The 13,810-nt window shown below is 41.4% G+C and overlaps 1 protein-coding gene across 1 annotated transcript in view; it reads right to left on the reverse strand.

The window, feature by feature from the left end:
* The window catches only part of LOC119317199, a 21,864-nt gene that overhangs the window by 6,904 nt on the left and 1,150 nt on the right, over positions 1-13,810 (reverse strand). The window contains exons 2-10 of the mRNA XM_037591624.1: positions 12,989-13,394; positions 12,825-12,896; positions 12,673-12,735; positions 11,622-11,807; positions 9,444-9,816; positions 8,489-8,577; positions 3,124-3,858; positions 2,608-2,886; positions 1,707-1,862 (exon numbers count right to left, since the gene is read on the reverse strand). Of these exons, the coding sequence (XP_037447521.1) occupies positions 1,707-1,862; positions 2,608-2,886; positions 3,124-3,858; positions 8,489-8,577; positions 9,444-9,816; positions 11,622-11,807; positions 12,673-12,735; positions 12,825-12,896; positions 12,989-13,394 (2,359 nt within the window). The remainder of the gene's footprint in view (positions 1-1,706; positions 1,863-2,607; positions 2,887-3,123; positions 3,859-8,488; positions 8,578-9,443; positions 9,817-11,621; positions 11,808-12,672; positions 12,736-12,824; positions 12,897-12,988; positions 13,395-13,810) is intronic.

Here is a 13,810-nt window from a genome sequence, read left to right on the forward strand (position 1 = left end):
GGGAAGGCCTTGCAAAGTACTGAGCAATAACACTCTGAATTCTTTAGAATTGAATGCAAGATCTGCTTGCTCGAAGGCCGCCCCTACTTCCTCTCATATCCGATGCCGTGCCTTTGTCAACCTCCGCCACCGGCCACCAGTCAGCCCGTGTCCCCTTGACCTCCACAGGCCCCCTGCCTCCATCTACCTCTACAGTCGCTCGCCTCATCTTCTTGCTTCTTCCCTTCCTTCCATCAGGATCTGGTACAGCATCTCCATCCTCCACCTCTGGCCGCCTCCTTTATTCTCCCCTCTGACAATGGTTGCTTCTTCCTCCACCTTTGAGTTATTAGGTGGGGATAACGCTCAGATGGCAGCCTGTGGCACTGACAGCAACCAGCGAGATCTCAAGTACATCCGACATCATGAACTGTTTCTTCCTCATCCCTGTCTTCGGCTCGGGTGGCAACAGCCCACAGCCTCCGTCGCCAACCAGCTCCCACCACCTCTTCTGCTGCCACCGGGGAGCATTCACGGCGAAGCCACTCGACCACTTGTGTGATTCCATTTCTCCGGCAGCCAAATATGATTTGGTTTTGGGTGGTGACCTATATGTTATCTGTGGATTCTTTAGCACAACCAAACAGAAAGTTGAATTGTAAGCCCAATTCCATTTCAACTTGGAAACACATTGGGCCTCCATTTTTACAAACTCAATTCAACTGTGGTAGCTAAACCCAAGCAGACATTTAGTAATTCAATTTTCTACTCCAATAAGAAGAAAATTTGAATTAAATTTCCTCCAGAAGTCCAAATACAAAACTACAGTTCTTGTTATCCTTTGGAATTTACACACCATGCCCCTTAGATATTTGGATCAAGTTATTACTGCCTTTGGTTTTCTATGTCTCTAAAAACATTTAGCGGGTCTTATTAAAGTTATTCCTTCAACAGTTCATGATGTTCCTTTGTATGAGCAGTTGCACACATTTGGACTTGTTCCTGAAATGCTTTCTACTCTCTCAGGTGGTACTAGAGCAGCGCCCACCTTCCCGTGCTCAGCATTCGTCGCATGCCCAATTTCCATGACAAAGGGGGCACATGATGGAACTTACTACCGTGTGGTCAACTTCCATCTTGATTACAGTATGTAAGAAGGGTGTAGACCATAGGATTGCCTCAGCAACAAACTTATACTACCTTCACTCCATAATGTAGTGCATATAGATTTTTTTTCAGAAGTCAAACTTTGACCAAGTTTATAGAGAAAATTATCTATATCTGCAATACCAAATATATAAAATATGTAACTACATCTTATGATGAATGTAATGATATATGTTTGGCATTCTAGATGCAAACATTTTTTCTCCACAAACTTGGTCAAAGTTTGCGAGGTTTGACTTTTCAAAAAATCTATATGCACTACATTATGGAACGGAGGGAGTATGTAATTGCTGAGGCATTAGGTGGTTCCTACTTAATCTGATGTTCAATTTATCTGGTTTTGTGCTGACCCTTCATTTTAATTTTTCCGTTGGATTTAACTAATTCGAAATATATATTTTCTCCCTTCCTCAATATGGAATGCCCGAAAACACAAAGTTGTAGAAAAGCACTAGCATATAAGTTCAATGGTAGTGCAAAACCAAGTCAAATACTATTCAGACTAATGCTGCAAATAAATTGCCCTCACATGAAGATGGAGGGAAATTACAAGCTCATACCTGCTCTAGAGAGAGATTCAACTCTTTTGCGATTACAAGACAATCTTTGAAAGGAATTCTCCCCTCCTCACTGATTTTTCTAATACGCTTTTGTAACTCCCGCCGTTGTTCAATAGTCATTACTCTACGAGAACTCCATGAACGAGGATGAGAAACCTGCATGAAACATGGTACGATATAAAGCTTGATAAACTAGAACTGCCAATGCCAGAAAATATTGTTTCCAGATTATATAACAAAAAATGGCAATTGGCAAAATGCTTGCAGTTGGCAACATTTATGATAAAAGAAGAGCATATTAGCAAGGAACTAAAAAGCACATATCAGTATGACAATATTGAGATCCTGCCGACACTGTTGACTAGATTTGGGCAGCAGCAGCCAGCAATGCAACACCAAATCATGAATATTGATGGAGCAGTTAACAGCATCAGCAGCCAAATACGATACTGAGATATATTCAGAAGGTAAAATTGGAAGGCCGTGAATTTATAAAACAGACCAGCATTGCACGTTCAAATGAACAGGAACATTTTAGCTGAAAGGGTCTTACAGGCAAAACCATTTACCACAACCAGAAAGGACAATGAAATGCAAGACGTGTAGAGAATGAAACATAAGTTAGTGTAAACAGAACTATACAGTTAAGTCAATGATGCAGCAGTCAAATTTTGACAAATATATATACACATATTATTTTCAAAGTACATAACGGGATAAGAAAGCAAGTGAGCATTTAAAGATGGTAACAGGTAAACCAACAGTAAAATATTACTCCCTCCGATCCATAATAAGTGTCGTGGTTTTGGTTCAAATTTGAACTAAAACAACACTAATTATAGATCGGAGGGAGTACTATTTTGAGATAATATTGCAACAATGCACATCAATGATAACCAACCTCAGGTACAGAACAGCCAGGGAAAGCACTTAACGGCTCAGTCAAGCCAGCTGTCAGATAGCAGTACTCTAATGTTTCCCAGTAAGCATCAACAAACTCCTGCTTTGAAAGCACAAAATCATGCCGAATTTTTGGGCGATGATTCAAATTAACATGGGATGATGGAAGAATTCTTCTTATTGGTTCTTCAATGTAAGGCCTGAGCTCCATTGAATGTGTAGGCGCAGCATCTGATGGTACACCTGACTCATCTACAAGTTCATTTGCAAGTTGGAGCAACTAGCAAACAAAGCCACAGAAGTGCAGAACTGGGTCATTACAAGTCCGCTGTGCCCTAGTGAATTAAGATACCATGGAAGTTGAATCGCAATAAACATGAAGTTGACTTTGCTAAATAAGAATATGCATCAGGCAAATATCAACATAAAAGAACTTCAGGTTTGTATTCTTAGTTTTTTCCTTTAAAAACGCCTAATTTTCTAGATTCTCGCAAACATCGAAGACAAGGAACATTACCTTGAGCTTATCTAAAATATTTATTAAGCGTGAGAGTCGTCCCTTAGCATGAGTGTCCATGAGCTGGTTGTATTCCTCAGTAGGAAGTTCTGAAAGCACCTTAGTTATCATGTTATCGATTTTCTTGGCTGATCCCACAACTTGTAGAAAGAGTTCGACAGGCATTTCATTTATAGCTGCTGCCATCGAAAATAACGGAGATGATTGATTAAGGTCCTTGGCATGCTGCCCTTCTTCGGCATAACCAGCTGGTATGCAGCAACCTGGCAAACAACTGACATATGCCCACAGAAATTTATGGAACAGCTTCACCCGGATCATTTTTGCACCTATAAATCCATTGGCATGCATAGCTTCTATTATTAACGGTTTGTTATCCTTAATTCTGCGTGAAATCCTCAGACCAGGTATGGCTGTCTTATGTTGATTTTGCTTCAGTTTAGCTGCTGCACCAGAACGAGTTTCAGTGTCAAAGTTCCGTTGCCTCATCCTAATTTGATCAACAAGTTCTGGTGATAAGTCCCCAACAGAAGAATGCAGTATTACATCAATGAGACGATTGCGGGTGTAGTTTGTAACCAAAGGGACACTGACTTTGATACATTTACAGCTGCCCTCTTGCTGAAGCTTATTCAACGTGCGAGCCAATGTTTTCCTATCCATCATTTTGCCATTTTCCTTTTCAAGTCTCTCTAACCATTTATGTAACTCCACCTTTAGCACAAATTTCTTTTTCTGCAAAGGAAGAAAAGGTGCAAAACAATGAAATGCAAGAAGACATTCAAGGGTGCATGAACATGCATGGACATGACCATGTGTACACAAATGAACAAAAAATGATGTTACTTCTTGTAAGTCCAACTAAGATAACTATGAAGTGCTTTCATTTATTACAAATAAAAAAATGAAGAGGAATAAATAAATGATAAACATGAAACATTAAAAAAGAAAGAAGGATGATAGTCTTGTACTGGTACCATAGAGCTGTACTTCCCAGATAGAAGCATGCTGGTATAAGGAATATTGAGGCCAGAAATCCACAGGCAGACATAGTTTTACATGGGATAATGTAGCCTCCTATAAGCCATTCTAGTTTATTAGCATCACCAGTAAGCATTTTACCATAGATATACCCACCTACCTGTTCATTTTTACAATTTATCGTGAAATTCTGGTGGTTTTTATTGAAGCATGACATACTAGAGGCCATGCAACCATCCCAATGTCACATGACACATGGGATACACAGGGACACAGCCATATCAGTCTCACCTACAGCGACGCCACAGTGAGGAAAGAGGGAAGCTACTGTTAAGAAAGACGGAGAGAAACCAGACGAGGCTGTCTGCTCGATCCCATTCGTCTGTGGCTGCTGACGTGTCACGAATTCAAGAGAAATTCGTGAGAAAATGAGATAAATGAACCCTCCAAGAGTGTCTTAAGATGGTAGAATGATTTATAGATGAGTCAATGGACCCGAATAACTTAATAGGGTGGTAAGTGACAAAAGGAGTGACTACTAGGGAAGGGGGTTGGTTTTTTTTTTCACTAAAAGAACTCTTAATGAACACATTTCAGCAGTTTCAAATGATTGGTGCACGAAGTGAACAGATAATTGAAGTCCTATTAAAAAGGGTAAAATGAGAAGGGGATTTTGTGGCTTATGATACAATTGCCGAAAACAACATATTGCACAAAGTAACACTTACAATTAAATTAGTTTAATTGTAATTACTAGTGTTTAAACTCCGCCTATGTTGTCTCAACATAGCCGGTCCCAAGCCCGGGTAAAGGAGGAGGGTTGTGATAGGCTTGGCGAGCCAACGTAAAAACTCAGCCACTCTTATGGAGATGAAACCCAAAAGATTTTCGTTGGGGCGTAACCCTCTCAGCGACGCGCCACATCGGAACCCGGGTGTGGTGGAAAGTGGGCAAGGGCCGGGCCGTCACCCCCCAAGTGGCGCGCCGTATCTTGATCCGGATACGGTGGCAAGTGAGCGAGGATCGGGTCGTCGCATCCTTAGTGGCGCGCTACATCGGCGCCCGGGTGTAGTGAAAAATGAGCAAGGGTCTTCGCATTTGACTCGACGGGTGCGAAGGGTAAGGAAGCTAGCCGAGCCTAGGAGGATTCGCTTAGGTAGCTGGAACGTAGGGTCTCTGACAGGGAAGCTTCGGGAGCTAGTTGATGCAGCGGTGAGGAGAGGTGTTGATATCCTTTGCGTCCAAGAAACCAAATGGAGAGGACAGAAGGCGAAGGAGGTGGAGGATACCGGCTTCAAGCTGTGGTACACGGGGATGGCTGCAAACAGAAATGGCGTAGGCATCTTGATCAACAAGAGCCTCAAGTATGGAGTGGTAGACGTCAAGAGACGTGGGGACCGGATTATCTTGGTCAAGCTGGTAGTTGAGGACTTGGTTCTCAATGTTATCAGCGCGTATGCCCCGCAAGTAGGCCACAATGAGAACACCAAGAGGGAGTTCTGGGAAGGCCTGGAAGACATGGTTAGGAGTGTACCGATTGGTGAGAAGCTCTTCATAGGAGGAGACCTCAATGGCCACGTGGGTACATCTAACACAGGTTTTGAAGGGGCGCATGGGGGCTTTGGCCATGGCATCAGGAATCAAGAAGGAGAAGATGTCTTAAGCTTTGCTCTAGCCTACAACATGATTGTAGCTAACACCCTCTTTAGAAAGAGAGAATCACATCTGGTGACTTTTAGTAGTGGCCAACAGTCTAGCCAGATTGATTTCATCCTCTCGAGAAGAGAAGATAGGCGTGCGTGCCTAGACTGTAAGGTGATACCTGGAGAGAGTGTTGTACCCCAGCATAAGCTGGTGGTTGCTGACTTCCGCTTTCGGATTCGTGTCCAGCGGGATAAGCGTGCCAAAGTCGCTAGAACGAAGTGGTGGAAGCTCAAGGGGGAGGTAGCTCAGGTGTTCAAGGAGAGGGTCATTAAGGAGGGCCCTTGGGAGGAAGGAGGGGATGCGGACAATGTGTGGATGAAGATGGCGACTTGCATTCGTAAGGTGGCCTCGGAGGAGTTTGGAGTGTCCAGGGGAAGGAGAAGCGAAGATAAGGATACCTGGTGGTGGAATGATGACGTCCAGAAGGCGATTAAAGAGAAGAAAGATTGCTTCAGACGCCTATACCTGGATAGGAGTGCAGACAACATAGAGAAGTACAAGATGGCGAAGAAGGCCGCAAAGCGAGCTGTTGGTGAAGCAAGGGGTCGGGCATATGAGGACCTCTACCAACGGTTAGGCACGAAGGAAGGTGAAAGGGACATCTATAAGATGGCCAAGATCCGAGAGAGAAAGACGAGGGACATTGGCCAAGTCAAATGCATCAAGGACGGAGCAGGCCAACTCTTGGTGAAGGACGAGGAGATTAAGCATAGATGGCGGGAGTACTTCGACAAGCTGTTCAATGGGGAGAATGAGAGTTCTACCATTGAACTAGACGACTCCTTTATGAGACCAGCATGCGTTTTGTGCGGCGAATCCAGGAGTCTAAGGTGAAGGAGGCTTTAAAAAGGATGAAAGGAGGCAAGGCGATGGGCCCGGATTGTATCCCCATTGAGGTGTGGAAAGGTCTCGGGGACATAGCAATAGTATGGCTAACCAAGCTTTTCAACCTCATTTTTCGGGCAAACAAGATGCCAGAAGAATGGAGACGGAGTATATTAGTACCAATCTTCAAGAACAAGGGGGATGTTCAGAGTTGTACTAATTACCGTGGAATTAAGCTGATGAGCCATACAATGAAGCTATGGGAGAGAGTCATTGAGCACCGCTTAAGAAGAATGACAAGCGTGACCAAAAATCAGTTTGGTTTCATGCCTGGGAGGTCGACCATGGAAGCCATTTTCTTGGTACGACAACTTATGGAGAGATATAGGGAGCAAAAGAAGGACTTGCATATGGTGTTCATTGACTTGGAGAAGGCCTATGATAAGATACCGCGGAATGTCATGTGGTGGGCCTTGGAGAAACACAAAGTTCCAGCAAAGTACATTACCCTCATCAAGGACATGTACGATAATGTTGTGACAAGTGTTCGAACAAGTGATGTCGACACCGATGACTTCCCGATTAAGATAGGACTGCATCAGGGGTCAGCTTTGAGCCCTTATCTTTTTGCATTGGTGATGGATGAGGTCACAAGGGATATACAAGGAGATATCCCATGGTGTATGCTCTTTGCGGATGATGTGGTGCTAGTTGACGATAGTCGGACGGGGGTAAATAGGAAGTTAGAGTTATGGAGACAAACCTTGGAATCGAAAGGGTTTAGGCTTAGTAGAACTAAAACCGAGTACATGATGTGCGGTTTCAGTACTACTAGGTGTGAGGAGGAGGTTAGCCTTGATGGCCAGGTGGTACCTCGGAAGGACACCTTTCGGTATTTGGGGTCAATGTTGCAGGAGGATGGGGGTATTGATGAAGATGTGAACCATCGAATCAAAGCCGGATGGATGAAGTGGCGCCAAGCTTCTGGCATTCTCTATGACAAGAGAGTGCCACAAAAGCTAAAAGGCAAGTTCTACAGGACGGCGGTTCGACCCGCAATGTTGTATGGCGCGGAGTGTTGGCCGACTAAAAGGCGACATGTTCAACAGTTAGGTGTGGCGGAGATGCGTATGTTGAGATGGATGTGTGGCCACACGAGGAAGGATTGAGTCCGGAATGATGATATACGAGATAGAGTTGGGGTAGCACCAATTGAGGAGAAGCTTGTCCAACATCGTCTGAGATGGTTTGGGCATATTCAGCGCAGGCCTCCAGAAGCTCCAGTGCATAGCGGACGGCTAAAGCGTGCGGAGAATGTCAAGAGAGGGCGGGGTAGACCGAATTTGACATGGGAGGAGTCCGTTAAGAGAGACCTGAAGGATTGGAGTATCACCAAAGAGCTAGCTATGGACAGGGGTGCGTGGAAGCTTGCTATCCATGTGCCAGAGCCATGAGTTGGTTGCGAGATCTTATGGGTTTCACCTCTAGCCTACCCCAACTTGTTTGGGACTAAAGGCTTTGTTGTTGTTGTTGTTGTTGTTGTTGTTGTTGTAATTACTAGTGTTTACAGAAAGCTTAGACCATGTCATGTTCCTGTAAATTGTAAAAAAAAGTGCACGAAAATGGTTACAATACATAAACTGAGCTCATGTTTGCAAAGCAATGCAACTAAAGGTATGCAAGTAGGACACAGGCGATGTTAATGTCCTTGTGAACTTGTGAAGTGCATCAGTCAAGAGCAAGCGTTACTTCATGCCACAGATCAAGCACGGTAAAAGTGGTAATTTAGGGCACATTTGTATTTGAACAGATGGTTCATATGAAAAAAACTGATTGATGAATACTTAGCAAGCACCTTCAACATGTGTAGAATCCTTCTCTGTCGTCGATCATCAGAAGTTGAAGGGGGGCACCGATGCTTCTTCCGACCCAAAGCAAGTTTATCTAAAAGAGAAGAGAAAACATGTGATTATCTGCATTTAACTGGCCAGTATTTCCTCTCTACAACCCATATGACCTAAACATGTGATTTTGTGCAATCTACACATTTTAATAATGCATCCATGTATTTTGAGGTTCATTTTTTGTAATTTTCTACCAACATTTATTCAGAATGGAAATAATATATAGGTTGGCTGGCACCAAAATGGTACCGGTAGATTTGCATTTCAAAGTCCTTTTTACGATCATGATTTTGCCATTACTAAAAAAATGTTCTGTGAAATAAATTAAATGGTCAGGATTAAAGAAGACCATAGACCATTCTAAGTCAAACTGTGTCTTAGAGAAACAATGGAGAGGCTGAGAGGGTACATACAAAAAGGGCAACAGATAAATAAAAATAGGAAATATTTTGTACACTCAAGGTTGCTGCAATACTTATTGATTGCAGACATATTAGGTAAGAATTCCCTAAATGTTGCAAATGTGTGAAAATCATAAAAGAAGTTTTGAACTATCTGAAAAATTTAGGGTAGAGGGTGTTTGAAATTTCATAGTATTCAGTGAATATAGATTGCATAGTGTTCACAGAGTATGTCTTTTTCATATCACACAAATACAATGTATTGTGGTCTTGAAATTTTGCATGTTTGTACAATATACCCTTCCATATGTGATAATTTTGGGAACTCATGCACATGATTTTGTTGGATAGTGGTCATAACTCAAATCTGTGGAAGCCAATGATATTTAAAATTTTGTGGACAAATAGTCAAGTACCATAAGCATTTACAGCAGCTTGCAGTTCACAAACAAATGTAAAGCGCAGAGAGAATACACAGTTAGCGACAGGAATTTAGATACTGTACCTTGTTTAACTAGTTGGGAAACTCCAACACAAGCTTCATGACTGCTTTGGAGAGAATGTCCAACTGGCTCATCATGGCATTCCGCTTCATACAAGAGTTCATTATTGTTGCCATGAGAGCTATGAGAATCCAATCCGCTAGATGGAACTAGTGACCACGAATCGGAACGATTGACATGATCACCTGGGAGCGCCTCAAAACTTTGCAGAGCAGTACCAGATTTGTAGTGCAAAAAGTCTTTTGAAGTCCAAACTCGGTACTGAGATGTCTTATCTGAAACTTCAGCATCCCAAGTCAAATTGAATTTTTGGCGCATGGATGACACTCTTTTATGAAGCCTTCTAGAATTCTTATGCCCAAGACGTTTGCCAAGCTGGTTGTATATAATATGAGAACACAAGTTACTAATTTCAGGAAATACAAAGAACTAATATGCCACATTAGATGAGATAAACAACACCAATGTGTATTACATAATGATGTGCACTAAAGATGCCTTGTATATTCACCACCAACAACACATTGTTGGGTTCATAGTGCAAGGACGTTTTGTGGCATGCAGCTAATTTTTCATTAGAAACCACAATCAGAAGGCTATTGTATTGGCAAGAATATTCTATATCTATATCTATATCTATATCTATACCTACTATTAAAGAGAGTAGGTATTCTTGGTTTGGTTCAGTCCAACTATTAAAAGGAATATATATTCTTGGTTTGGTTCAGTCCTTTTCATTTCGATGGGCCTTTTATGGGCTTCATAGAGTCCGCGAAAAATAATTAGGTCAAAATAAATTAACATTGTGGGAATTTAAACAGGACCTCCTATCTGGATCTTTGATGCAACTCACTCTAAATATATGAGTGACAGTCCTCATGTTTAAGCAAATGAGCTAATTAAAGAAAATAAAATATTTAAACGGATATGGCTAATTAAAAAAAGGATTATGGGTAATTCATTTAAACGGATGTGGCTAATTAAAAAAAGGATTCTGGGTAAACCGGTGGAATAATTAAAAGAAAGATTGTGGTCTTAATAAATATAATTTTCAAATAGATGAGGCTAATTAAAGGAAGGACTTGAGGTAAAAAGGTAGGATAGTTAAAAGGAAGGATCTGTATGCTTCAACGTCTTGGGGATAATAAATTAGAAAAGGAAGGATTTGATTCCCGACTAAAACGGGTGAGGACGTCACGGTAACTAAAGGAGGGATTATACTTAGATGGAATCAGTGGGAGATTATGCCCAACAAAGAAAATATGAACACGGCTAAATTGCATCGTATTTTTTATGTTCATTTTGTAGGAGCGTTGCAACATTTTTTTCATAGTGAATCCAATGCCGTGGGACATTATACTTGCACAAAACATCAATTTTTCCCGTTGCAACGCACGGGCATATGTGCTAGTATGCCATAAAGAAAAGATCATATGTCATTTTTAAGTTGGGCAGTAAATGAAATTTCAATAAATAAATTCGTTAAGGCCATGCAGTTAGAAGCAAGCAAAAAAAAAGTACTGCTAAATATGAGCTAGGTACAAGCACAAATACGCCTGCTAATAAAACATTAAGACACATGTTTATGTCCAAGTATAACCAGAATTCTGCCAGTAGTGCCGTATGACACTATGACTAAAACTTTTTAACAGCTGTGGGTAGCAAACTAGTCTGCAGGCCACTATACACGTCGTATTCCTGATAGTGCAGATGTTGAACTACAGCTATGATTATTAACATTGGAAGTCCTTTCGAACTGGACAATGGAAATTCTCACATCCTTGAATATGGATTATGGGGATTTGTCATAACGATAATGCAGACCATATAGGTACTGAGAAAGATATTTAAGTGGATGAACACTATCCAATCTGTTGTAGCACATCAAAAAATTAAGTTTAGAACCAAAGTAAGCTGTAAAAGTTTGTTTTCAGGAGCTTGTTCTATCTTGACGTGGGAATTATTGATGTCCTCCAAGTTGCTAAATTAACTAAGAAGTTGCTAAAACAACCAAATCTGTCAACATTTCATCTGGTTTTGACTCGTAACTAGATTCAAGTATTCAACTACCAGAGAAAAGCAGTACTCCTGGAAATGAAGCAGAATACCACTGCAATGTGTCAATGCTATGAGGGAATGTAGCGCACTGTGCGGTACTGTTGAAAGGGTCAGAGAAGTACCTCGACAAGGGTTATACCTTTTGACCCTTCAGCTTTGATCATATCATATATACAGTTCTCTAATGGAAGCTCCATAACTTGATCATTTGCCTGGCGTTTCTCGCCAATTTTGTAGTCTTGGGTTGTACTTTTCGACTGGAACTCAACTGGATCAAATTTCTTCAACAAGCGTAAACAGCGAACAACCTGAAAAGGGTCTAGCTAGTTCATTAACAAAGTATGCAGAAATATAACAAAGTAATAGAGTACAGCAGGGCAGAGCATTGCAGTTGAATATTCTGCAGTCTTATGCCAAATAAATTGTGTTCTTGCAGCTCTGAAAGAAGCATTGCAGTTGGAGAATGCCCGGAAGGTGGATGAAACTGCTTGAATTAATAAGGCAGTTCATAATCACTAAGGCCATTCATAAGCTGTCTATCCATGGTTTTAGTGTTGTTACATATGTATGAGTTCAAGGGCAGGCCTGGCGCAGTGGTGAAGTCCTCCCCATTTGTGCCAAGAGGCCCTGGGTTCTAACCAGCCTCTCTGCATTGCACTTTGCAGGGGTAAGACTAGGTTCCTATGATCCCTCTCCAGACCCCACCTTGTGTGGGAGCTTCTATGCACTGGGTCTGTCCTTACATATGTATGAGTTCATAGCTGTCTATCCATGACTGTATCTGTCATGGTGGTGTCTCTAGTCTGACCTTTCCTGTCTTTAAATTGGATGGTACTCTCTGGGCTCTAGAGTCACCTTATGTGTTCAGCTTCTGTTTATTTGATGAAATATGGACCTGGGGCTTGGGGCGAATTGAATCTTCGATCTAAAAGAATATGCAAGTTTCCAGCAGGAACTGAACAAGGGAATTGAATGATGCTAGTAACAGTAACTAGTGCCGCCTAGCACTCTAGCATTATTGGAGATCCCAGGAAGAACAGACTTCCAACAGATAGATGGTTTGCTAATTAGAGATTCATGGGCAACCACAAGAATGAACCCTAAAAAATATGAAATAATGGCATAAATAATAACTGAAAATAACAATGAAACAGGAGGAAACATTGACATCACCTTATCATCAACTTTGGCATCGAATTCTTCAACAAGCTGTGCATCTCTTAGCCTATGCAATACCTGAAGAAAAAGGAATCTTTGAACACTCCATAAGGAAGGAAATAGGGAAATAGAGAACATCTGCAGTAACCAATAATAAACAAACCTACATTTCTCCATGCTCTGTGTCCATATGCCATCTTATAATCCAGATCAACTTTTATATCTGACACAACGAGAGCCTACAGCGAAATAATTGCCCCAGGTTAGCAAACGTGCAAATCAGAAACAAATAAAACAGAGTATCAAATGGAAAAAGAAGGGAACAATTAACCTTTCCACTGGCATTTTCAAGTTTTTCACATATGGCTTCCATTGCTGGAAGATAATCATGAACAGATATGTCATTCTTCAAATTTACAGCCAGAGCTCCATCTTCTTGCAAAGCAATGTTGGTCTCTTCATTGCTCCCCAGTAGTTCTGGTTTTGTAATCTCAATTCTTTGTTGTGAATTCATATTCATGTCTTTGGCATATCGGGACAGATATAATGAGTTGGTGTTAATAACCTGCTTATTATGTGAAACCTCTTCCCCCTCAGCCCCATTGTCTTTCACCTTTATGAGAGCTGATTGTCTAACTATCAGCCGCTGTGATACAAGGCTTTTTACAATAAAATGGAAGTTGTTTCCTTTCATGTGAAATTTTTTGCATAGATCATTCTGTGTTACACCAACAGTCCTATTATGACAACAGGTAAACAAATATCGCAGGTGTTATTACCGAAGTCATGATATCTTGTTGCCAATTTGCAAATTCATATATTATGGCGAAGACAGATAGGTCAAAAAAAGCAGTAGCAATTGTGTTGGAGAATGTGGTTAAATTTGAGAAATGAATTTTATGCTACCTAAACTTGGTAAGTGAGAGAAAGTAGTCCTGAAACTTTTAGCGGCCAAAGGGAGATGCCATATCAACTTTTACCAAATCAAATCTATCAGTTGACTTGGTTAAACTTAAGAAACAGGCTTTAAACCCCTTAAAACGTGTCAAAGGGAGCCAATGTCGGCCTGGAACTTATTTGACTGGCAAAGCAAGATAGCATGGACACTCTGACACAGATGAACCTACTATTTGACATGTGTGGTCGTATGTGA

This window comes from Triticum dicoccoides, chromosome 6A (assembly GCF_002162155.2).
Source record: "Triticum dicoccoides isolate Atlit2015 ecotype Zavitan chromosome 6A, WEW_v2.0, whole genome shotgun sequence".
NCBI lineage: Eukaryota > Viridiplantae > Streptophyta > Magnoliopsida > Poales > Poaceae > Triticum > Triticum dicoccoides.